General features: G+C 47.5%; 2 protein-coding genes and 1 long non-coding RNA gene across 11 annotated transcripts in view; 2 read left to right on the top strand and 1 right to left on the bottom strand.

The window, feature by feature from the left end:
- The window catches only part of LOC148144423 (uncharacterized), a 158587-nt gene that overhangs the window by 123151 nt on the left and 9209 nt on the right, over nucleotides 1-26227 (bottom strand). For 2 of the 9 annotated variants that reach the window (XM_087974702.1, XM_087974699.1), the window contains exon 2: nucleotides 22139-22243. The exons of 2 other annotated variants lie outside the window; for them this stretch is intronic. The gene's annotated coding sequence lies outside the window, so the exon portion shown is untranslated. Of the gene's footprint in view, nucleotides 1-12053; nucleotides 12252-19552; nucleotides 19687-21051; nucleotides 21437-22138; nucleotides 22244-23443; nucleotides 23661-26227 lie in introns of those variants that run through there. 5 more of the 9 variants (XR_015751461.1, XR_015751460.1, XR_015751457.1 and 2 more) reach the window with 4 other exon arrangements.
- Nucleotides 1280-8477, top strand: LOC148144425 (uncharacterized). Its single transcript, XM_087974695.1, has 2 exons — nucleotides 1280-1342; nucleotides 5704-8477. Exon 2 carries the CDS (start codon nucleotides 6111-6113, stop codon nucleotides 7917-7919), a length of 1809 nt encoding a protein of 602 aa, XP_087830821.1. The 5' UTR covers nucleotides 1280-1342; nucleotides 5704-6110; the 3' UTR covers nucleotides 7920-8477.
- LOC148144424 (uncharacterized) lies at nucleotides 15179-24670 on the top strand. The gene is made up of 2 exons (XR_015751495.1): nucleotides 15179-15272; nucleotides 23908-24670. It is a non-coding gene; the product is annotated as an uncharacterized LOC148144424 (long non-coding RNA).

Genomic DNA, 26227 nt, shown 5'->3' with positions numbered 1-26227 from the left:
ACAGACAAGGACAGCAGGATGGCCAGATAAGAAAATAACTGACAAGTGAGGTAATCGGCTTAGGATGGAAAAAGGGAGGCGTGATCCGCAACTTGTAAACTGAATAAGAAAGCTAACAGTCTCTGTTTTGGTGCGCATTTCTGCTTGATTGTAGAAGCGTCCAGTACTTGCAAGACTGTAATAAATTGTTCTTGAGGCTTTGTCTCAGGCTGATTGATTTGTGAGTGAGTTCTGTTTCTCACATTTCTACCTATGTTGTTGGTACCTATATGGACCATGACTTGGGGTTGGAAACCCTCTCCCTTCAGGACCCCAAAGATACGATCCGAGACATCACGCACCCTGGCACCTGGGAGGCAACACACTAACCGCGAGTCTTGTTCATTCCCAACAAACCTTCTATCTGACCCTCTAACTATTGAGTCCCCAATGACTAACACTCTCCTTGTTTCCTTCCTTCCCTTCTGGTGCAACAGGGACAGGCTCTGTGCCAGAGACCTGGGCCCCAGTGTATACCCCTGGTAGGTCGTTATCCCCCCTCAACAGTACCCACTGACTTATACAGCAAGAAGGAAATACAAATAAGTCATCCCTCCTCTCCCAGGAACCTCTGCTCTCTGACTTCAAATTTAAAACCTCAAATCAGTGACTCCCCACTCCTGGGTTGCAGCTGCCGCTGAAAAACAGAAAATGTCACCTTTTTTTTGTGGTTAGCACTGCTGCCTCACAGCGCCAGAGCCCCAGGTTCAATTCCCCCCCAACGTCTGCGCGGTTATCCTCCCACAGTCCAAAGACGTGCGGGTTATGGTGAATTGGCCAAGCTAAATTGCCCCGTAGTGTTAGGTGACGGGGAATGGGGCTGGGTGTTTTGCTCTTCGGCGGGTCGGTGTGGACTTGTTGACCCGAAGGGCCTGTTTCCACACTGGAGGGAATCTGATCTAAAGTTCTGGAATTTATATATTGATGAACTGAAACCTGCAACCCATTCTAAAAGATGAAGGACTCAGCAGCGGTCCAGGTTTGTTCCAAATATTGCATCAATTGCATGACACTGTGATGTTTTGCTATTAATTCTGTGTCTTATGATCCTGCAGCACAGCTACCCACAGAAGGAGCAGCGCTGCAGAAGCTCGTGCTTCCAAACTCACCTGGGTGGGCGGGGTTTACCAGGTGGGCGGGGTTTAGTCTGGGGGCGGGGTTTACGATCTGCGTTTGGAAGGGGCGGGGCTTACGCGTCGCCTTGGACGAGGAGGGGGCGGGACCAGGAGGCGTGGCCCTCCCGAAGCCGGAAGTGTGCCCGCGGCCTGTTTCCTCCGCTGGAGCCGCGGCTGCAGTAAGTAAGGTAAAGCTTTATCAATATTTCCTTTTACAGAGTTTGTATTTAATAACCAGTAATGGCTACTCAATATCATTATAAAGTCCCAAAATGCAATTCTTTTCAATCCATAGCAGATAAGCACTAAGAGTTAATTTTCTACGGGATTCAACAGCCTCAGCACTAAAATGGTCTCACAAGGGAACGGCTGTGAATGTTATCACTTGGTGTCCTGTCCACACAGATTCACTGATGCTGAGGCAAACGTTCTTAATTGCCTCACAGCATCCTGTTATCACTTGGTGAGCCCAGGTGTCCCTATCTTTAAGTTCTGTCCTCTTTCTGAGCCTTCCTGCCTGTTTATTTTCTTGTGCAGTAAATGTATTCAATAATTCAGCATTACATTTTAGTCTGAATGTTTAAAGACAAGTTTTAAGGCTATAGACTTTCTCACCCAGATGCCCACACCCTCATTCCTCCCTTTGATTGCACCGCGATCACTGAAAGAGAAGGCTAGTCTAAACAAATGCCCTTCAAGGTGGTCCAGCCATCAACATCCTGCAGAGCGGCACCACCATCTTCGCAGCTCATTTGTCATATTTATCATCGCCTTCGACACGTGTGGGTGAGCCATCAGATCGCGAAAGCAGCATCTTCTGGGGCAAATCTATATCACTAAGGGACCTCATAAGCCGAGCAATTAAATACCTAACAATACCAATACCGACAAACAAACATAGCTAAATTGATAAGCCAATTGTACCATCAGCCCGATCTGCAGTTTCCCCAACTGGTCCCTTCAGTCATTCTGTCAAGGAATGCCTGGATCTCTTCTTGTATCTTAGTAATATTGCCAGTGAGATTGGGAATGGCCATAGTGCATTTATCTTGGACAATGGTGTAGACCTCACCCTCATCGGCAAGTATATAGTCTAAGGCATACAGATTCTGCACAGAGTAAAGACACAGGTCTGATAATCCCAGTTTACTATGTTCCAGAGCCTCTTTCGTCTTATTTCCTCGAAAGGTCAGGCCTTCAAAGAGGGAGTTGCGGTTCTGTTGACTTGTCACTCCTGCCGATCCTTCCAACCTCAGGGTACTCTGGATTCCCCAGCCTATTGGGTGTCCTATATTGTCACCCAGTCCCTTGGGATCCTTCCAGTTGGAGCAAGGTTGGCTGAGACCGACCGCTGCATCCTCCTCAGATGGAGGTTCCATCGACTTGTCCACTGGCCAGGACAAGGTCCTGTTGTGGGAACAAGGGCTCCGATAGTGACCTTATGAGGGACATCTTTGCCATCCAGGACAAGGAAATTGGTAGCTTTACCTTAGCTGAAGAAATAATAGTCTGGTTTGGTGTATATTAGGGAGAGTTTGTCAAAATAGGTTACTGAAATGTTACAGCAGGGGGTCTGGTCAGGTCTACAGGAGTAAAGGGTCGACGTTTTGCAAGAGGAGTCGCTTGAGCGCTGTAAAAAATGGGCCAAGTGACTTGAGCACTCGCACTGTATGGGAGACAATGGTCCTCAGAATGCTGTTCCCATTGGGCTCTCCCTTAGCTCTATTGTACACGGTCTTGGTGACAGTATCAGGTTCTGAAAAGAGAAAAGGCCTATAAATGTGCAAGGGAAGGGTTCCGTTCCAGGTCCATGTGCCGCATAAGGCTGCTGTACCCCAGCCGGTGTTACACCAGCTGTTTGTATACACAGAGCAGAGCTATTGGAAAGTGATATTTCTCTTCGCAGGGTCGGCAGTAGGAAGTCTGACGAATGGAATGGAATCAGGGACTGGGGACGGGGCAAGTAAGTCATCTCCCGATAGAGAGGAGTAACATACTACTGCCTCTGTGGTGAAGAGCGTTCTGTGGGCCTGTATAAATAAGTTCTTTGTGGATTGAGGAGTTTCCCCTATCAGGCTTCTCTTTTCTCAAGTAGGCCCGACCTGCAAAATGGGATGGTGTTCCTGGACGTCCTTAAAATATTTACCATAATAACGGTTGATCATTTTTATCCTCACTAGGCTTGCGTCTGCAGGTAAAATCAAAAACACATGGTAACGACATGGTGACTCCCACTGATTTCTACTGTCCAGATGGACCATCTGGTCTTTCTGATGTAAGAGTCCATTGCAATAATCAATCTTCATCACGTTCCACACGTCTAAGGCGCCTGGTCCGGTGCAATGGACGACATCTCCTCAGCATGGGTGGTGGATAATCTCTGATCATTCCTGGTCGCATCCATACTTAGTGGCTTTCCCCATCAGGATGTTGTACGTGATCAGAAAGGTGAGGAGATAGGCGATCCCCCACATGTCCCTCCTCTTAGTTCAAGTATCTGCAATAAGATTAACATGAGAACAACAGCAAGATTCAAAAACCCAACTGGACAGGGTCCACTCCTTTTGTTGGGATTCCAGGATTCTCTCCTCCACTTCCCCACTTTTGATTGGTGCGGTCAATCAATTTACAATGGTGCAGTTGGACCCAAGCTGAGCGCCTAGTGACTGTGACCGCCATAGGGGTGGGAAGTAAAACCTGGAAGGGGCCACCCCAACGAGGTTGGAGACCTTTGCCAGTCCAGGTCTTGATTCCTGAAGAAGGGCTTATGCCCGAAACGTCGATTCTCCTGTTCCCTGGATGCTGCCTGACCTGCTGCGCTTTTCCAGCAACACATTTCCAGCAGTTCTTGACGAGCACCAATGAACCAGGCTCTACCCGTGACGAGGCTGAAAGTGAGGGAACATCGCTGTAGGCCGCACGCTCCTGGGAGTGAAAGGCACGCATAACACTAGTTAGAGGAAGAACATAACCAATTATTGTTTCGGTCATTTGGTGGAAGTGGACTCAGAAGGGAGTCGAATCGTTCCCAGAGTATGGAGGCGGTGACCAGAGAGACTCTCAGCTGGAGACAGTCGTGTCTTGCCCGCAGATATGGATCGCATCTGAAATAAGGCCACAGGGATTAGCATAACCAGGAGAGGCCAGACTCTGCCATTAATTTGGCAAGTTTAGTCTTGAGTTTGGTTAAAACATTCAACAATGCCAGCCGCCTGAGGATGATAAGCACCATGCAGTTGCCGACAAATACAAAGCTGGGAACAGAGTTCTCCGTTAATATTACCTACAAAGTGTGGTCCATTGTCCGAGCTAATGCACGCAGGTATACTGAAGCGGGGAATTATTTCCTTAAACAAAATCTTCACCACAGTCTCACCAGTAGCCTTAGGAGGAGGTTAGGCTTCAATCCACTTACAAAAGACATCAGCAATAAGCAAAACATATTTACAGCAACTCAACTCATTTCTCCAACTCAATGAAGTCCAGTTGAAGTGTCTCCAAGGGACCCTCCAGCAAGGGAGTTCTCGTAGAGATACTTGAACTAAGAAGTGGCGGATCGCCTACCCATGGACCTGTTTGATCACGTACAACATCCTGATCGGGAAAGCCACTGACTGAGTATCGATGCGATCTGAATCGATCTAAGATTATCCTGATGTCATCTGGTGCACCAGACCAGTCGCTTTCAACGTGGAGTCGCTTGAACGAAGGCGTGAGCTGCCAGAGGAAGTGGTGGGTGCTGGTTAAAAGGCTCCTGGACGGGCATCTGAATATGAAGGGTTCAGATGGGTCAGGGCCAAGTGATGGCAAATGCAACTGGAGTCAGAGATGTACAGCACAGAAACAGACCCTTCGGTCCAACCCGTCCTTGCTGACAAGATAGCCAACCCAATTTAGTCCCAGCTGCCAGCACCCGGCCCATATAGAGGCCAAGTGATGGCAAACGTGACTAGATTAATTTCGGATATCTGGGCAGGTTGGGTCAAAGGGTCTGTTTCCGTGCTGTATGATTCTAATTGTCTTCAGTGGGAGCAGAAGTGTGGTTGTGAAGGCTGGACTTTCAGAGTATGTTTTGCCCTGACTGTGAGCAGAAGAGTTTGACTGAAGTGTGTCAGTGTTAATGCCTTGACATCTCATTTTGCTCCCACCTTCCTGGGGTCGATAACCATTTTGTGTCTGGTCCTTCCTCAAGAAGCTGCGTTGCAGGTTTACCCTGAATTGACACTTTTTTTTTGCTTCCCAAAATCAGACCTGCTCACTCTCAGCAGGATCCCAGTGTTGTGAAAGATATTAACTTTCAGTTGGAGGTATGTAAAATTCAGAGAGATGTCAGTCTTGATGTTTTTGCTTTTTCTGCCCCTGTAAGATCCTGAATCAGCACCTTAAGGGGAATTAGTTAGAGCGGAGTGAGAACAGAGGGGGAGAGAGAGTGGGATGGTGCTTTCAATTTTGTGGAACAACAAAAGAATATTCCACAGATTATAGAATTACTTGTTCTGAATTTCTACCCTGCACTGATAGTGATGACTTTTGTAATCTCCTTTTGCAGAGAAGTTGAAAATCTGAAGAGGGAAGTTTCAAAATCAACGGATGAAGGGCTTATGCCCGAAACATTGACTCTCCTGCTCCTCAGATGCTGCCTGACCTGCTGTGCTTTTCCAGCGCCACATTTTTTGACTGACTCTCCAGCGTCTGCAGTCCTCACTTTGATGTCAATGTCTGACAGTCACACAATCGATCGGGACCGCAACGATTTTTGACTGTGATTTCTGTCAGCGGGATCAACGCTTTTTGGTTCCTGTTTGAGGACGTTTTCAGCATCAGTGGGACTGGACGAGAGCCCCCACTGTTGCAGCGCACTGTGTGTGGAGCCTGAAACAGTTATACGGCCTGGGAAGGGGATTTCACGGCAGGGAGGAGCTCTACACGTGTTTGTGTGCAGCTGAAGCTGTGGCCATGGAGAAACCTGAGGAATCCCGCCCTGTAGAAGAACCGTGGAAGTGTGGCGACTGTGGAAAAGGTTTCCGTGTCCCGTCTGCCCTGGAGACTCATCGGCGCAGTCACACCGGGGAGAGGCCATTCCCCTGCACCGACTGCGGGAAGGCCTTCAGACATTCCTCCCACTTGTTGGCCCACCAGCAGAAACACTCGGGGACGAGGCCCTTCAGCTGCCCAGAGTGCGGGAAGGCCTTCAGCACATCCTCCCACCTGCTGACCCACCAGCGGGTCCACACAGGGGAGAGGCCCTTCAGCTGCCAAGAGTGCGGGAAGGCCTTTTCCCAGGCCTCCACCCTGCTGACCCACCAGCGGGTCCACACGGGGGAGAGGCCCTTCAGCTGCCCAGAATGCGGGAATGCCTTTACCCAGGCCTCCACCCTGCTGAGGCACCAGCGTGTCCACACGGGGGAAAGGCCCTTCACCTGCCGAGAGTGTGGGAAGGCCTTCAGCAATTCCTCCACCCTGCTGAGGCACCGGCGGGTCCACACGGGGGAGAGGCCGTTCACCTGTTCTCAGTGTGGGAAGGGCTTCACCTGCTCCTCCCACCTGCTGACCCACCAGCAGGTCCATACGGAGGAGAGGCCCTTCATTTGCGCTCAGTGCGGGAAGGGCTTCAGGTATTCCTCCCACCTGCTGAGGCACCAGCGTGTCCACACAGGGGAGAGGCCATTCAGCTGCCCCGAGTGCGGGAAGGCCTTCAGCAATTCCTCTACCCTGTTGGCCCACCAGCATGTCCATACGGGGGAGAGGCCGTTCAGCTGCTCTCAGTGCGGGAAGGGCTTCACCTGCTCCTCCAACCTGCGGAGCCACCAGCGGGTCCACGCGGGGGAGAGGCCCTTCAGCTGCCCAGAGTGTGGGAAGGCCTTCAGCAATTCCTCCCACCTGCTGACCCACCGGCGGGTCCACACGGGGGAAAGGCCCTTCAGCTGCCCCAAGTGTGGGAAGGCCTTCAGCGATTCCTCCTCCCTGCGGAGGCACCAGCGTGTCCACACGGGGGAGAGGCCGTTCACCTGCTCTCAGTGCGGGATGGCCTTCAGCGATTCCTCCCACCTGCTGACCCACCGGCGGGTCCACACGGGGGAGAGGCCCTTCAGCTGCCCCGAGTGTGGGAAGGCCTTCAGCAATTCCTCCTCCCTGCTGACCCACCAGCATGTCCACACGGGGGAGAGACCGTTCACCTGCTCTCAGTGCGGGAAGGGCTTCACCTGCTCCTCCGCCCTGCTGAGGCACCAGCGGGTCCACACAGGGGAGAGGCCCTTCAGCTGCCCCGAGTGTGGGAAGGCCTTTACACAGGCCTCCACCATGCTGAGGCACCAGCGTGTCCACATGGAGGAGAGGCAGTTCAGTTGCTCTCAGTGCAGGAAGGGCTTCACCTGCTCCTCCCACCTGCTGACCCACCAGCGGGTCCACATGGGGGAGAGGCCCTTCACCTGCTCTCAGTGCGGGAAGGGCTTCAGGCATTCCTCCCATCTGCTGACCCACTGGCGGGTCCACACGGGGGAGAGGCCCTTCAGCTGCCCCGAGTGCAGGAAGGCCTTCAGGTATTCGTCCCACCTGCTGACTCACCAGCGGGTCCACACGGGAGAGAGGCCCTTCAGCTGCCCCAAGTGTGGAAAGGGCTTCAGCACATCTTCCACCCTGCTGAGGCATCAATGGATCCACACCAGGGAGAGGCCGTTCACCTGCTCTCAGTGCGGGAAGGGCTTCACCTACTCCTCCCACCTGCAGGAGCACCAGCGAGTTCACGTGCCATCGCAGGGGGATTGAAGGAGTGACGGCTGAGTGCCATTATCGATTGGACTATCAACCCGGTTCTGGGGACTCCTGGGTTCGAATCCCGCCATGACAGATGGCAGAATTGGTATTTGGTCAGAAATGTGGAGTTCGGAATCTAACGATGAGACCGTTTCAGGGAGGGGGTGGTGTGGAGGAGAAAGCCCCCATCGGATTCACTCTCTCCCTTGTTAGGGAAGGGAACCGCCATTGTGGGAAAGGATTCACTCTGTCGTTCCAGCTGCATCCTTTACCCGGTCTGGCCTACACGTGACTCCAGACCCACAGCAGTCTGGTTGACACTACACTGCCCCTTCCTGGCAAATGAGCGGGGAGAAACTTACTTGGAGACAGGATATGGGTTGAAATTGCTGAGTGAGGCAATACTTCCTCCGGGTTACGGCTGTACCAAGGATTCGATTACAAAGGGACAACTTGGTGCTGGCCAATAGTAAAGACAGTGAGGGGGGTGGGACAGGGGAGGTATGGTGTGTGCACTTTGACCTTGAGGTGCTCAAAAAGCAACTGCTTTTTCTCTGCCTTTTTGCTGGGGGGATCTGAAGCTGTAACAAAGTTGGGTCGCAATAAAGGTTACCTGAACTTACCACCGGGCTCAGACTCTCATTGAAAGCTTTGAGCTCCAAGAGGTTTTTGTTTTAAAGCTGTTCATTTCTTTCAGCCTCCTGCACTAAGTTTAGAACATAGAACAAAGAACATAGAACAATACAGCGCACAACAGGCCCTTCCGCCCTCGATGTTACGCGACCTGTGAACTATTCTCAGCTCGTTCCCTGATACTATCCCAAAATCAACCATGCGCTTATCTAAGGATTGTTTAAATCTCCCCAATGTGGCTGAGTTGACTACCTTAGCAGGTAGGGAATTCCACACCCTTACCACACTCTGCATAAAGAACTTGCCTCTGACATCTGTCTTAAATCTATCACCCTTCAGTTTCTAGTTATGCCCCCTTGTACAAGCTGATGTCACCATCCTAGGAAAGATTCTTTCACTGTCTACCCTATCTAATCCTCTGATCATCTTATATGTCTCTATCAAATCCCCTCTTAGCCTTCTTCTTTGCAATGAGAACGGACCCAAGTCTCTCAGCCTTTCCTCATAAGACCCTCCCTCCAGACCAGGCAACAACCTGGTAAACCTCTTCTGCACCGTTTCCAATGCTTCCCACATCCTTTCTGAAATATGGGGACCAAAACTATACACAATATTCCAAGTGTGGCCGCACTAGCGTTTTGTATAGTTGCAGCGTGATATTGCGGTTCCCCGGAACTCAATCCCTCTACGAACGAAACCTAACACACTGTATGCCTTCTTCACAGCACTATCCACCTGAGTGGCAACTTTCAGGGATCTATGCACATGGACTGCAAGATCACTGCCTTCCTGTTATTCTTCCCAAAGTGAATCACCTCACATTTAACTGCATTGAACTCCATTTGCCACCTCTCAGCCCAATTCTGCTAATCCATCCACCTATGCCTGCACCTAAGTCATTTTAAAAATGACAAACCGCAGTAGTCCCAAAACAGATCCTTGTGGCACACCACTAGAAACCGGACTCCAGGCTGAATATTTTCCATAAACCACCACTCGCTGCCTTCTTTCAGAATGCCAGTTTCTAATCCAAACTGCTAAATCACCCTCAATCCCATGCCTCTGCATTTTCTCCAACAGCCTACCATGTGGAACCTTTACTGAGGTCCATGTACACCACGTCAACTGCCCTATCCTCATCTACATGCTTGGTCACCTTCTCAAAAAACTCAATAAGGTTTGTGAGACACGATCTGCCCTTGATGAAACCATGTTGACTATCTGAAATCAAACTGTTGCTTGCTAGATGATTATAAATCCTATCTCTAATATTCCTTTCCAAAAGCTTTTCTTCAACAGAAGTAAGGCTCACTAAACCTGTAGACAATGACGACTCAAATATTAAAACCAAAGGCTCTGCTATCTCCTCCCTCGCTTCCCAGAGAATCCTTGGATAAATCCCATCGGGCCCAGGGCACTTGTCTACTTTCACTCCTTCTAGAATTGATAACACCTGTGTGCAACTAACCTCGATCCTTTTGAGTCTAATATCTCGTACCTCATTCTTCTCCTCTACAATATTCTCCTTTTCCTGAGTGAAGACCGATGAGAGATATTCATTAACACCTCTCCAATCTCCACAGGGCCCACACTCAACTTCCCACTTCTATCTTTGACTGGCCCTATTCCTACCCTAATCATCCTTTTATTCCTCACATACCTATAGAAAGCTTTAGGTTCTCCTTTATTCTATTTGGTAACGACTGCTCATGTCCTCTCTTTGCTCTTAACTCTCTCTTTAAATCCTTCCTAGCTGATCTGTAACTCTCCATCACCTCATCTGAACCATCTTGCCTCATCAACACGTAAGCCTCCTTCTTCTTTGTAGCAAGAGATGCAATTTCTGTTGTAAACCACGGTTCCCTTACCTTATCACTTCCTGCCTGACAGGGACATACCTATCAAGGGCACACAATATCTGTTCCTTAAACCAGCTCCACATTTCAATTGTTCCCATCCCCTGCATTTTGCTACCCTATTCTATGCATCCTAAGTCTTGCATAATTGATTATAATTGCCCTTGCCCCATCAATAACTCTTGACCTGTGGCATGTTCCTATCCCTTTACATTGCTAAATGAAACTTAACTGAATTATGGTCACTCTCTCCAAAGTGCTCACCTTCCACTAAATCAAACACCTGGCCTGGTTCGTTACCAAGCACCAGATCCAGTGTGACCTCCCTTCTTGTCGGCCCTTCGACATACTGTGTCAGAAAGCCCTCCTGCACACACTGGACAAAAACTGATCCATACGACGTACTAGAATGAAAGCATTTCCAGTCAATGTTGGGGAAGTTAAAGTCCCCCATAATGACCAGCCTGTTCCTTTCACTCCTACCCAGAATAATTTTGCTAATCCCCTCTTCCATCTCCCTGGAACTCTGCGGAGGCCTATAAAAAAAACTGCAAGCAGTGTGACCTCTCCTCTCCTGTTTCTAACCTCAGCCCACATTACCTCAGTAGAACAGTCCTCATCAAAAGTTCTGTCAGCCACCGTTATACTATCCTTGACTAACAAGGCCACGCCTTTCCCTCTTTTACCGCCTTGGCTGTTCTTAATGAAAGATCAAAACCCTGGAACCTGCAACATCCATTCCTCACCCTGCTCTCTCCATGTCTCCGAAATGGCCACAACATCCAAGTCCCAGGTACCTATCCATGCTGCAAGCTCACCGACTTTATTGCGGATACTCTGGCGTTGAAGTAGACACACTTCAAATCACTTCACTGTCTGCCAGCACATTCCTGTGACCCTGAAATCCTGTCCCTGTCCTTCCTACTCTCATCCTCCTGTGCATTGCAGCTACACCCCCCCGTTCCCATCCCCCTGCTGAGCTAGTTCAAACCCACCCGAATAGCACCAGCAAATTTCCCACCCAGGATATTAGTACCCCTCTGGTTCAAGTGAAGACTGTCCTGTTTGTACAAGTCCCACCTTCCCCAATTATCCAAAAACCTGAAACCCTCCCTCCTGCACCATCCTTGCAGCCAGGTGTTCAGCTGATATATCTCCCTATTCCTTGCCTTGCTATCACGTGGCACGGGGAACAAACCAGAGATAACCACTCTGTTTGTTCTAGCCCTCAGCTTTCACCCTGCTCCCTGAAATCCTGCCTTACATCCCTATCCCTCTTTCTGTGGGAGATTAGAAATGTTTTTGCAGATGGGTGAGGGGGTGTAGTGGGGGGAAGGGAAGGGGAACATTATACAAACGGTCGAGGAATTCTTGTACCATGTAGCATACTTAAGGCTAAGACTGTAATGAATATAGAGGGTTCTTTAAAGAAAATAGTTTTAAGCTAGGGAATAACTTTAAAGTGTTGCAGTGGACCACAAGAAGAAGCAGCAGGGGTATTTCACAATAAAGCTGAAGTAAAGTGATTCCGCAATAAAGTGATTCCGCAACTTGTAAACTGAATAAGAAAGCGAACAGGCTCTGTTTTGGCACGCATTTCTGCTTGATTGCAGAAGCGTCCAGTACTTAGAAGACTGTAATAAATTGTTCTTGTTTCCAAGGCTTTGTCTCAGGCTGATTGATTTGTGAGTGAGTTCTGTTTCTCACAATTGGGGGCCTCGTTCCGGGGTCCAAGACTCAGACCGCTCGACACTCTTGGGATGACCGTGGAGGTGCACCTCGCCGATTTCGGTGATCTTCGACTCCCTTGCTTGTCGTTCGCGGTTTGGGCGAGTACGATCCGGACTGGGAGACCCTGGAAACAAGGCGGGCAGACGCGGCGGGTTAGGTCGGGCAGCTCTTGTGCACAGGAACCAGGTAGGGAAAGGTCTTCAAGGATATATCCGGGCGACTGGGGGCAGCGGTATTTACTGCAAGAATTGCTGCGGGACGGGGCGCACCGAAATGACCAGGTAACTCTGTGCACAGACCAAGGTCAGAAGAGAGACCTTTTATGTCTTGCCTTGGTGGTCAGGACATATAAAAGTATGGGGAATTGGTGATATATAAAATTAAGCATATGTCAATGGAAAACAGCCAGTGTCAGAAGGGCTAGTAGTTGAAGGGCTACTGAGGATGCCCTTCATAACTAACTTATGACCAGACGTCCAGATGAATATTCAAAAGCTAGAGGAGTTGTTGCGGAAAGCTCAAAGTGTCTGTGAGACACGGTGTCTGTGTGTGTGTGTGTGTGAGAGAGAGAGAAAGAGCTGTACAGCAACTAGAAAGTTTAACCCGTTGTGATTTGGTTTGAATGCACATTTGTTTGTTGGTGATTGAATGTTTCTGCTTTGTTCCCTGGAGCTTGAGATCCAGGACTGTTTTGAATCTGATTTCTACTGTGGAAATTTTAACATGATTTCTTTTAAGGTTAAGGATTTTACAGATTATGAAATAAAGTGTTAACTCCTGTTCTTTTTACAGGTCATAACTGCCTTACTATCAGTTTCTAACTAATCTCTTTTATCCTTACATCAAAGTAATTTATGGAAAGCAGTTGAAGTCTCAAAAAGCATATAGTTGGTCAGATTAATCGGACGAGTAAGGTGTCCAGTCAGGACCCTGAAGGGGTGTGGAAAAAGGTGACACCGGACCTCGTTAAGATTAATTAAATTAGCAACAATGGGAGGCACGGGGAGTTGGCTGGGTAACGATCGATCTGTAAATAACGTTCAAGGGGAATATATTTCACCCGACAGTCCTTTGGGGAGAATGTTGGGAAATTGGGAACACAACTCCCCGACGCGGGGGAAAGATAAGGCTACAATGGTAAACTATTGTTGTTTTGTCTGGACTAGATAAAGTATTAAGGCGCCTGGTATTTTTTTGCCCAAATATGGGTCCGATGAGGATTGGCTGTGTCAAGATCTTAATATATATGTCAATCGGAAAGAAGCGTACAGTCAAAAACAGTCCAATTATGCGGTTTGTTGGATAGGGAGCGCGGGAGTAAAATTATATCCCATGAATAGGGAGGAATCAGGGAAAGAACAGAAAAAGAATGAACAAGGGAAGCCACAATAGGATCCCTTAACGTGTTTGCCGCCCCCATATACTACTCCCCGGAACGAGCCTACAGCTCCCGAAGTAGAACCGAGTCCAGACACAGAAATGGGAATGGACTCTGAACTAAAAGATGCAGAACCTGGGGGGGGGGGCAGAGTCACTCGAGCCACCACACGTAAAGGAGGGGCAGAGATAATGGAAAATGTAAAATTATGTCCCTTCTGAGAGGTTCCAATTGGGGAAGGTACAATCGGATATGTAAACGCTCCCTTAACTAGCAGTGAAGTTAGGGTCTTTACAAAGGAAATGAAAAGTTTATAGAGGATCCGGTTGGACTAGCCGAACAATTAGAGCAATTCCTAGGGCCTAATTTATATACCTGGGGAGAACTAATGGCAATTTTAGGAACGTTATTTTCAGGGGAAGAACGAGGTATGATTAGGAGAGCAGCTTTATAGCAATGGGAAAAGAGGCACGCAGTTGGGGAAGAAGGGGCCCCAGCAGAACAGAAATTCCCAAATGTTGACCCTCATTTGGAAAATAATGACAGAGAAGATAGGGAGTCAATGCGGGATCTGTGAGAAATGGGAATATTAGGAATTAAAGAGGCGGCACCAAGATCATAAAACTTTGTTAAGGCCTTTGAAGTACGACAAGAGAAGGATGGAACCACTTCTGCATTTCTTAAAAGGCTCAAGGAGGCCACAAGGAAGTGTTTGGGAATGGATCCCGATAATCAGATAGCACAGGGACTCTTAAAGGTCCAGTTTGTAACGAAATCAGGCCGGGCATACAAAAGAAATTACAGAAATTAGATGGATGGAGTGAAAGACGGATGGAAGAGCTGTTACGTGAGGCACAGAAAGTGTATGTGAAAAGGGAAGACGAGAAGCAGAAACAGAAAGCCAAAATGATGGTGGAGGCAGTAGAAGAAATAACAAAAAGGAGACTGGGGTCAAGGGATAACAGGAAGGGTATGGGAGGACACAAAAGACAAGGGTCAGATACCTGGGAAAGGAGGCAACAATTCAGAGATAACCACTCTGTTTGTTCTAGCCCTCAGCTTCCACGCTAGCTCCCTGAAATCCTGCCTTGCATCCCTATTCCTCATTTTTTTGTGGTTAGCACTGCTGCCTCACAGCACCAGAGCCCCAGGTTCAATTCTCTCCCCCCCCCCCCCCCCCCCCCGCGTCTGCGTGGATTTCCTCCCACAGTCCAAAGATGTGCGGGTTAGGGTGAATTGGCCAAGCTAAATTGCTCCGTAGTGTTTGGTGATGGGGAATGGGGCTGGGTGTTTTGCTCTTCAGTGGGTCGGTGTGGACTTGTTGGGCCGAAGGGCCTGTTTCCACACTGGAGGGAATCTGATCTAAAATTCTGGCATTTATATATTGATGAACTGAAACCTGCAACCCATTCTAAAAGATGAAGGACTCAGCAGCGGTCCAGGTTTGTTCCAAATATTGCATCGGTTGCATGACACTGTGAAGTTTTGCAATTAATTCTGTGTCTTATGATCCTGCAGCACAGCTACCCGCAGAAGGAGCAGCGCTGCAGAAGCTCGTGCTTCCAAACTCACCTGGGTGGGCGGGGTTTACCAGGAGGGGCGGGGTTTAGTCTGGGGGCGGGGTTTTCGATCTGCGTTTGGAAGGGGCGGGGCTTACGCGTCGCCTTGGACGAGGAGGGGGCGGGACCAGGAGGCGTGGCCCTCCCGAAGCCGGAAGTGTGCCCGCGGCCTGTTTCCTCCGCTGGAGCCTCGGCTGCAGTAAGTAAGGTAAAGCTTTATCAATATTTCCTTTTACAGAGTTTGTATTTAATAACCAGTAATGGCTACTCAATATCATTATAAAGTCCCAAAATGCAATTCTTTTCAATCCATAGCAGATAAGCACTAAGAGTTAATTTTCTACGGGATTGAACAGCCTCAGCACTAAAATGGTCTCACAAGGGAACGGCTGTGAATGTTATCACTTGGTGTCCTGTTCACACAGATTCACCGATGCTGAGGCAAACGTCCTTAATTGCCTCACAGCATCCTGTTATCATTTGGTGACCCCAGGTGTCCCTATCTTTAAGTTCTCTCCTCTTTCTGAGCCTTCCGGCCTGTTTACTTTCTGGTGCAGTAAATGTATTCAATAATTCAGCATTACATTTTAGTCTAAATGTTTAAAGGCAAGTTTTAAGGCTATAGACTTTCTCACCCAGATGTCCACACCCTCATTCCTCCCTTTGATTGCACCGCGATCACTGAAAGAGAAAGCTAGTCCAAACAAATGCCCTTCAAGGTGGTCCAGCCATCAACATCCTGCAGAGCGGCACCACCATCTTCGCAGCTCATCTGGTCATATTTATCATCACCATCGACACGTGTGGGTGAGCCATCGGATCGCAAAAGGAGCATCTTCTGGGGCAAATCTATATCACTAAGGGACCTCATAAGCCGAGCAATTAAACACCTAACAATACCAATACCGACAAACAGACATAGCTAAATTAATAAGCCAATTGTACCATCAGCCCGATCTGCAGTTTTCCCAACTGGTCCCTTCAGTCATTCTGGATCTCTGCTTGTATCTTAGTAATATTGCCAGTGAGATCAGGAATGCCCATAGTGCATTTATCTTGGACAATGGTGCAGACCTCACTCTCCCGGGCGAGTATTATCGTCTAAGGCATACCGATTCTGCATAGAGTAAAGACACAGGTCTGATAATCCCAGTTTACTATGTTCCAGAGCCTCTTTAGTCTTATTTCCTCGAATGGTCAGGCCGCAAAAGAGGGAATTGCGGTTCTTTTAACTTGTCACTCCTGCCGATCCTTCCAACCTCAGGGTACTCTGGATTCCCCAGCCTATCGGGTGTCCTGTATTGTCACGCAGTCCCTTGGGATCCTTCCAATTGGAGCAAGGTTGGCTGAGACCGACCGCTGCATCCTCCTCAGATGGAGGTTCCATCGACTTGTCCACTGGCCAGGACAAGGTACTGTTGTGGGAACAAGGGCTCCGACGGTTACCTTATGAAGGACATCTTTGCCATCCAGGACAAGGAAATTGATAGCTTTACCTTAGCTGAAGAAATAATAGTCTGGTTTGGTGTATATTAGGGAGAGTTTGTCAAAATAGGTTACTGAAATGTGACAGCAAGGGGTCTGGTCAGATCTACAGGAGTAAAGGGTCGACGTTTTAGATTAGATTACTTACAGTGTGGAAACAGTGATGAATAGATTGGAATCGGAGACTGGGGACAGGCAAGTAAGTCATCTCCCGATAGAGAGGAGTAACATACTACTGCCTCTGGGGTGTATAGCGTTCTGTGGGCCTGTATAAATAAGTTGTTTGTGGATTGAGGAGTTTCCCCTATCAGTCCACACCGCCCCGCCGAAGCGCAACCCACCCATACCCCTAGACAGCTACCCCTTACCTCACACTATGGGCAATTTACCATGGCCAATTCACCTGACCTGCACATCTTTGGACTGTGGGAGGAAACCGGAGCACCTGGAGGAAACCCACGCAGACACGGGGAGAATGTGCAAACTCCACACAGTCAGTCACTTGAGGCGGGAATTGAACCCGGGTCTCTGGCGTTGTGAGGCAGCAGTGCGAACCACTGTGCCACCCACGGTCCTCAGAATGCTGTTCCCATTGGGCTCTCCCTTAGCTCAATTGTACATGGTCTTGGTGACAGTATCAGATTCTGAAAAGAGAAAAGGTCCATGTGCCGCATAAGGCCTGCTGTACCCCAGCCAGTGTTACACCACCTGTTTGTATACACAGACCCGAGGTATTGGAAAGTGATATTTCTCTTCGCGGGGTCGACAGTAGGAAGTCTGATGAATAGATGAATCGGGGACTGGGGACAGGGCAAGTAAGTCATCTCCCGATAGAGAGGAGTAACATACTACTGCCTCTGGGGTGAAGAGCGTTCTGTGGGCCTGTGTAAATAAGTTGTTTGTGGATTGAGGAGTTTCTCCTATCAGGCTTCCCTTTTCTCGAGTCGGTCCGTCCTACAAAAAGGGATGATGTTCCTGGGCATATTTACCATAATAACGGGGTTGATCATTTTTATCCTCACGAGGCTTGCGACTGCAGGTAAAATAAAAAAAACATGGTAACGACATGATAACTCTCACTGATTTCTACTGTCCAGATGGACCATCTGGTCTTTCTGATGTAAGAGTCCATTGCAATAATCAATCTTCATCACGTTCCACACGTCAAAGGCGTCTGGTCCGGTGCACTGGACGACATCTCCTCAGCATGGGTGGTGGATAATCTCTGATCATTCCTGGTCGCATCCATAGTTAGTGGCTTTCCCCATCAGGATGTTGTACGTGATCAGAAAGGTGAGGAGATAAGCGATCCACCACATGTCCCTCCTCTTAGTTCAAGTATCTGTAATAAGATTAACATGAGAACAACAGCAAAATTCAAAACCCAAATGGACAGGGTCCACTCCTTTTGTTGAGATTCCAGGATTCTCTCCTCCTCTTCCCCCCTTTTGATTGGTGCGGTCAATCAATTTACAACGGTGCAGTTGGACCCAAGCTGAGCGCCCAGCGACTGGGACCGCCGTAGGGGTGGGAAGTAAAACCTGGAAGGGGCCATCCCAACGAGGTTGGAGACCTTTGCCAGTCCAGTTCTTGACGAGCACCAACGAACCAGGCTCTACCCGTGACAAGGCTGAAAGGGAGGGAACATCGCTGTAGGCCGCACGCTCCTGAGAGTGAAAGGCACGCATAACATTGGTTAGAGCAAGAACATAACCAATGATTGCTTTGGTTATGTGGTGGAAGTGGACTCAGAAGGGAATCAAATCGTTCCAAGGGGTACGGAGGCAGTGACCAGAGAAACTCTCAGCTGGAGACATTCGTGTCTTGCCTGCAGATATGGATCGCATCTGGAATAAGGCCACAGGGATTAGCATGACCAGGAGAGGCCATACTCTGCCATTAATTTGGCAAGTTTAGTCTTGAGTTTGGTTAAAACATTCAACAATGCCAGCCGCCTGAGGATGATAAGCACCATGCAGATACCGACAAATACAAAGCTGGGAACAGAGTTCTCCGTTAATATTACCGACAAAGTGTGGTCCATTGTCCGAGCTAATGTACGCAGGTATACTGAAGCAGGGAATTACTTCCTTAAACAAAATCTTCACCACAGTCTCAGCAGTAGCATTAGGAGGAGGGTAGGCTTCAATCCACTTACAAAAGACATCAGCAACAAGCAAAACACATTTATAGCAACTCAACTCATTTCTCCAACTCAATGAAGTCCAGTTGAAGTGACTCCAAGGGACCCTCCAGCAAGGGAGTTCTCGTAGAGATACTTGAACTAAGAGGTGGGGGATCGCCTACCCATGGACCTGTTTGATCACGTACAACATCCTGATCGGGAAAGCCACTGACTGAGTATCGATGCGATCTGGAATGATCTGAGATTATCCTGGTGTCATTTGGTGCACCAGACCAGTCGCTTTCAACGTGGAGTCGCTTGAGCGATGGCGTGAGCTGCCAGAGGAAGTGGTGGGTGCTGATACGATGACAAGTTAAAAGGCTCCTGGATGGGCATATGAATATGAAGGGTTCAGTTGGGTCAGGGCCAAGTGATGGCAAATGCGACTGGAGTCATAGAGATGTACAGCACAGAAACAGACCCTTCGGTCCAACCCGTCCTTGCTGACAAGATAGCCAACCCAATTTAGTCCCAGCTGCCAGGACCCAGCCCATATTGCGGCCAAGTGATGGCAAACGTGACTAGATTAATTTAGGATATCTGGGCAGGTTGGGCCAAAGGGTCACTTTCTGTGCTGTGTGATTCTAATTGTCTTCAGTGGAAGCAGAAGTGTGGTTGTGAAGGCTGGACTTTCAGAGCATGTTTTGCCCTGACTGGGAGCAGAAGAGTTTGACTGAAGTGTGTCGGTGTTAATGCCTTGATGTCTCATTTTACTCCCACCTTCTCGGGGTCGTTAACCCTTTTGTGTCTGGTCCTTCCTCAAGAAGCTGCGTTGCAGGTTCACCCTGAATTGACACTTTTTTTTTGCTTCCCAAAATCAGACCTGCTCACTCTCAGCAGGATCCCAGTGTTGTGAAAGATATTAACTTTCAGGTGGAGGTATCCAAAATTCAGAGAGATGTCAGTCTTGACGTTTTTGCTTTTCTGCCCCTGTAAGATCCTGAATCAGCACCTTCAGGAGAATTAGATAGAGCGGAGTGAGAACAGAGGGGGAAGAGGGTGTGGGAGTGCTTTCAATTTTGTGGAACAACAAAAGAAAAGAATATTCCACAAAGTAGAATTGCTTGTTCTGAATTTCTACCCTGCACTGATAGTGATGACTTTTGTAATCTGTTTTTAACCGTGTATTTGAAGATCTGAAGACTGAAGCTTCAAAATCAACAGATGAAGGGCTTATGCCCGAAACATTGACTCTCCTGCTCCTCAGATGTTGCCTGACCTGTTGTGCTTTTCCAGCGGCACACTTTTCGACACTGACTCTCCAGCGTCTGCAGTCCTCACTTTGACGTCAATGTCTGACAGTCACGCAATCCATCGGGACTGCAACGGTGTTCATCTATGATTCTGTGAGAAGGAGCAAAGCATTTTGGTTCCTGTTTGAGTAAGTTTTCAGCATCAGTGGGACTGGATGAGAGACCCTACTGTTGCAGCGCACTGAGTGTTGAGCCTGAAACAGTTATACGGCCTGGGAAGAGGAATTCACGGTGGGGAGGGGCTCCACACGCATTTGTGTGTAACTGAAGCTTCGGCCATGGAGAAACCTGAGGAATCCAGCCCCGTGGAGAAACAGTGGAAGTGTGGCAACTGCAGGAAAAGCTTCTGTGTCCCGTCTGTCCTGGAGACTCATCGGCGCAGCCACACCAGGGAGAGCCCGTTCCCCTGTCCCATCTGCGGGAAGGGCTTCAGCACTTCCTCCACCCTGCTAACCCACCAGCGGATCCACACTGGGGAGACGCCCTTCAGCTGCCCCGAGTGTGCAGGAAGGCCTTCAGCGATTCCTCCACTCTGCTGAGGCACCAGCGGGTCCACACGGGGTAGAGGCCCTTCAGTTGCCCCGGGTGCGGGAAGAGATTTACCCAGGCCTCCAACCTGCTGACCCTCCAGCGGATCCACACAGGAGAGAGGCCCTTCAGCTGCCCCCTGTGCGGGAAGGGCTTCACCAGCTCTACCAACCTCCAGAGGCACCAGGGAGTTCATGTACCATTGCAGGGGGATTTAAGGCACGATGGCTGAGTGCCAGTATCGACTGGACTATCAACCCAGTTCCAGGGGCCCCGGGTTTGAATCCCACTGCAGCAGATGGTGCGATACAGGGTATGGGTTGAAATTGCCGAGTGAGGCAATACTTCCTCCGGGTTACGGCTGTACCAAGGATCCAATTACAAAGGGACAACTTGGTGGTGACCAATAGTAAAGAAGTGAGGTGGGTAGGGGGGTGGTGGGGTAGCGTGTGCGTTTTGACCTTGAACTGTTTAAAAAGCAGCTACTTTTTCTCTGCCTTTTTGCTGAGGGGGTTTGAAGCTGTAACAAAGTTGGATCTCAATAAAAGTTACCTGAAATTACCCCCGGCTCAGACTCTCATTGAAAGCTTTGAGCTCCAAGGTTTTTGTTTTAAAGCTGCTCATTTCTTTCAGCTTCCTGCACTAAGCTTCCAATGTGGCGTATCAGATGGATCAGTGAATGAGCAGCCAGTTTCGTTAGAAATTGTGAATTTTTCAGGAGTGCATAGTGTGTCATTTCATCGGCGTTGTAAAGTTTACTGGCAGCATTGGGAGGTGTGGGCTGTGCTCACTAGAAATGATGTGGAGGAGCCGGTGGTGGACTCGCCTGGATGAAGTTAAAAATCACACAACACCAGGTTATAGTCCAACAGGTTTATTTGTAAGTGTAAGCTTTTGGAGCACTGCTGCTTCATCGGGTAGCTGTGGAGCAGGATCATAAGACACAGATTTTATAGCAAAAGATCACAGTGTCATGCAACTGATAGGATATATGGAACAAACCAAGATTGCTGTTAAGTCTTTCACCTTTTAGAATGTGTTGCAGGTTTCAGTTCATTATTATGTAAATCCCAGAACATCTTTTGATTCACATTCTCAAGATGACTTAAGTTTTTTTTAAAAAAAGTGACAACTCAGCCCAGACAGCCCCGATAAAGGTGTGAGGTTCGAGTGTGTCAAATGTCTCAATTTTGAATCAGACTGGTTCTATTTCCAAAGTAGGAATTTATAAAATATTACATGGATTGACTGCCTGCAGACTGTGCACTTTTTGAGCAAAATTGAATGTATCTACAAACATAATTCTGCCAATACAAATTTGCCCAAAAAGTGATATGTGAGTTTATGCATGAGTGCACATAAGAGTGTGATGGAGTATATGCCTGAGAGTGTGTTGGGGGTGTATGTGTGCGTGTCTGAGAGAGCACGTGTGTATGAGTGAGGTATGAATAAAAGCAAGGGCTTGCGCTTTGCTAAAGCAAGGAAGGTCAGGACTTGTACAGTTAATGGTAGGGCCCTATGTCATGCTGTAAGAGAGAGACATGATGGGGTTCAGGTACACAGTTCTTTCAAAGTTGCTTCACTGCGAGACAGGGTGGTTAAGAAGGCGTTTAGCATACTTACCTTCATTGTTCACCCCATTGAGTATAGGAGTTGGGACATCATGTTGAGGTTGTACAGGATGTTGGTGAGGCCACTTTCAGAGTACTGAGTATGGTTCTCGTGTCCCTGTAACAGGAAGAATACTATTAGAGAGGGTTCGGTAAAGATTTACCAGGATGTTGCCAGGACTGGAGGGTTTGAGTTATAATGAGAGGCTGGGACTTTTTTCACTGCAGCACAGGAGGTTGGGGGGTGACATTATTGAGATTGATAAAATCATGAGGAGTGGAGGTAAGGTGAATAGCAAAGGGCTCTTCCTTAGCATTGGGGAGCTCAAGACTAGGGGGCATATTTCTTTAAAGTGAGAGGAGAGAGATTTAAAAGGAACCCGAGGGGCAATGTTTTGACAGAGGGCGGTTTACACGTGGAATGAACTTGCTGAGGATGTGGTCAATGCAGGTACGTTTACAAAGTCTAAACGACATTTGGATGGGTACATGAATAGAAAGGTTTAGAGGGATTTGGGCCAAACGCAGGCAAGTGAGGCTAGTTTAGTTTGGGAACCCTGGTCGCCATGGATGAGTTGGACCAAAGGGTCTATTTCTGTGCTGTCTACCTCTCTGAACCAGAAGTGATCTTATTGAAACCAGTAGAATTCTGAAAGGGGCTTGACAGGATAGATGCAGATAAAATGCTCCTTTGTGGTGGGAGTCATAGAATCCCAACAATGTGGAAACAGGCCATTCAGCCCATCTATTCCACACTGGCCCTCTGAACAGCATCCCACACATACCCACCCCCTTACTCCATATTTCCCATGGCCAATCCACCCTAAGTTTCACATCCCTGGTCACTATGGGTAATTTAGCACAGCCTATCCACCCTAAGGTCTACACCCTAATCTGTAAATTACTTTCTCAAAAAATGTAATTTAAATGTAGAGTTTTTCTCTAAGAAAAATGTTAGTCTGACTCAACATTCGGGCGCAGACAGAATTCACACTTATTGTTAGAAAAGCTCTGCATTTGAATGACATTCTTGAGAAGGTAACAAAAAAGAAGTTCTGGGATTAACAAACCAAAGAGCAGAAACCTATTCTAAAAGATGAAGGATTTAATCTAAAATTGTTTGATATGTCACATTTCCATGACCCTAGACTCCTTTGGATATAAATTGTGATCATGATCTCATTCTCCACAACTACCTGATGAAGGAGCGGCGCTCCGAAAGCTTGTGCTTCCAAACAAACCTGCTGGATTATAACCTGGTGTTGTGTGATGTTTAACTTTGTCCATGGGAAACACATGAGTTGTGGGACAGGTAACAGTTCTTATTTTGTGATCTATTCCAAGTGAAATTTCTCCTCTGTGCAGGCACGGGTGAACAGTTTGTTTTTGTGCTTTGTGCGAGATCGGGCTAGCAGCTTTTAAATCCTTATGTTAAGCAGTTCAAGTAAACTGTCAATCAGCAATTATATTCCGAGAGTGGTACTTCCAGCTCTGGTAATCCTGTTGCATCAACAGAGAGGGAGAGGTTGTCACATCTAAAGAGCAGACAGAAAAGTTATTTCGCTTGTTGAGTCGGTTCCTCACTCAGATGAGACTGGATACTGCTTTTAATGGATCATAATTAAATGCTACAATGGAACACCTTAAATTCAAGGAATTTTGAAAGGGCAAACGAACAGTAACTTTGAACAGAAATGTTCTTCCATTTCCAACCTTGGTTGAGCCAAATGAAGCATTTTTACTGATAGCTCCATAATCATGTTGCTGCTGGATTTTTTTCAGGGCAAACCATTTCTGGTGGGAGAAATTCTGCATCCTGGGAAGGCGGGGAAATGAGAAAAAAAGCTGTTGAAAGCTTTGAACTGTGGGCCCATGAGCTCTCGTGGGAGCAGTGCATTTGCCAAAAACATTTCGGAGGAATTCTGTTTACCTGTTGGACCGAAAATAGTTTCCCCACTGAACGTTAAACAGGTATTGAGAACGTTGCGCATTATAGAGTGTGTTCCTGAGGACCGGAGGAGGATTGAATTTGCCAACGTGAACCACACTTTGCAGAGAGAGGAAATTTCTCTGGATGGAATAGGTTGATGGAAGTCAATAATTGTCAGATTATTTCATGAAAATAACAGCTGGTATGGGGATCCCAAAAGAGGGGCGTCTGTAATGAGCACACAGAAACAAACCCTTCAGTCCAGGCCAACCAGATATCCTAAATTAATCTAGTGACCCATTTGCCAGCATTTGGCCCATATCCCTCTGAATTCTTCCTATTCATGTCCCCATCCAGATGCATTTTTTTCTTCGGAGAATACTTGGGTGAGAGCCAAGATATGCAATATCTCAATGTATAATAATAAAGCAGCTCATTTATTCTGAAATTATTTCAATTAGTTGGTCAATTGCCAAATAATAGCTGCATAACTGTTGTCAATATCGATACCCAGGAAAGCTATTTTGTTTAGTATATTTCCTTTGTAAAGATCTTATCCAAATTATAAAATGAATGTATTTTCACATGAAATAAAATTTGCAGTGTTTTATTAAATGGTTGAAAGTAACTTTGCACTTAATTGCTCCATTTGGGATTAAACATTGTGACTTAGATAAAAGTGATCTTTCATAATTTATGGTGAGTCTATTAACAAACGAATGTTGCCATTTGCTCTCAAGTTAGCTCAGATTCAATTTGAAATTCTTAAATGAGTTGAATAAGTGGTTAAAAAGTAAATATTTATTGCACTTTTCTGAAATTCTCTGCACTGCCATTGTATTTGGTTAAACAAAATATGTATCTCTCTTCATAACTTTGATATCACCACAAATCCTAGGAACCCCATCCAGGACAAACATATAAATAGAACGTAGGAGACAACAGCTTCGCTTCACTTGGAAGTCACCACTGATGATGTTACCTAGCCAGGTAATGAAATGTCTGGATATCAAACCTATAGCTCAGCGAGCAAACCTGCACCCTAAACATTCTACTTTGCTGAAAGACTGCACAATCTGCAGGCAGTCAATACATGTAATATATTGTCAATTCCACTTTGAAAATAGATAATGGGCCCACTACCTTTTGGATGTGAGCATAAGTGGTATAGTAAGTAAGTTTGCTGATGACACCAAAATTGGAGGTGTAGTGGACAGCGAAGGAGGTTACCTCAGATTAAAATGGGATCTTGATCAGATGGGCCAATGGGCTGAGAAGTGGCAAATGGAATTTAATTTAGATAAATGTGAGGTGCTGCATTTTGGGAAAGCAAATCTTAGCAGGACTTATACACTTAATGGAAAGGTCCTAGGGGGTGTTGCTGAACAAAGAGACCTTGGAGTGCAAGTTCATAGCTCCTTGAAAGTGGAGTCGCATGTTGATAGGATAGTGAAGATGGTGTTTTGCATGCTTTCCTTTATTTGGTCAGGATATTGAGTACAGGAGTTGGGAGGTCATGTTACTGCTGTACAGTTGGAATATTGTGTGCAATTCTGGTTTCCTTCCTATCAGAAAGATGTTGTGAAACTTAAGGGTTCAGAAAAGATTTACAAGGATGTTGCCAAGACTGGAAGATTTGAGCTCTTGGGAGAGACAGAACAGGCTGGGGCTGTTTTCCTGGAGCGTCAGAGGTTGGGGGCTGACCTTATAGAGGTTTATGAAATCATGAGGATCATGGATAGGATAGATAGACAAAGTCTTTTCCCTGGGGTGGGAGAGTCCAGAACTAGAGGGCATAGGTTTACAGTGAGAGGGGAAAGATATGAAAGAGACCTAAGAGGCAACCTTTTAATTTAGAGGGTGGTACGTGTATGGAATGAGCTGCCAGAGGAAGTGGTGGAGGCTGGTACAATTACAACACTTAAAAGGCAACTGGAGGGATATGGGCCCCATGCTGGCAGGTAGGACGAGATTGGGTTGGGATATCGTGCACAGGGATGTGCAGGTTAGGTGCATTAGTCAGGGGTAAATGTTGAGCAATAGGGGTAGGGGAATTGTGTGGGTGGATTACCCTTCGGAGGATCGGTGTGTAGTCTTTGGACCGAGTGGCCTGCTTCCACACTGTGGGGAGTCTCTGAAGGGGAAGGGATTTTTGTAAACTGTGCAAGGTAA

Source organism: Chiloscyllium plagiosum, unplaced genomic scaffold, assembly GCF_037043375.1.
Source record: "Chiloscyllium plagiosum isolate Xiang-an unplaced genomic scaffold, Cpla_swu_hap1 HiC_scaffold_27, whole genome shotgun sequence".
In the NCBI taxonomy this organism is placed as follows: Eukaryota; Metazoa; Chordata; class Chondrichthyes; order Orectolobiformes; family Hemiscylliidae; genus Chiloscyllium; species Chiloscyllium plagiosum.
Note: the sequence above shows the minus strand (reverse complement) of the source record. Positions and strands in the feature narration are given on the sequence as shown.

Bases quoted from the DNA above. Each gene is read 5' to 3' on its own strand.
- LOC148144425 (XM_087974695.1), top strand. From the start codon at position 6,111: ATGGAGAAACCTGAGGAATCCCGCCCTGTAGAAGAACCGTGGAAGTGT.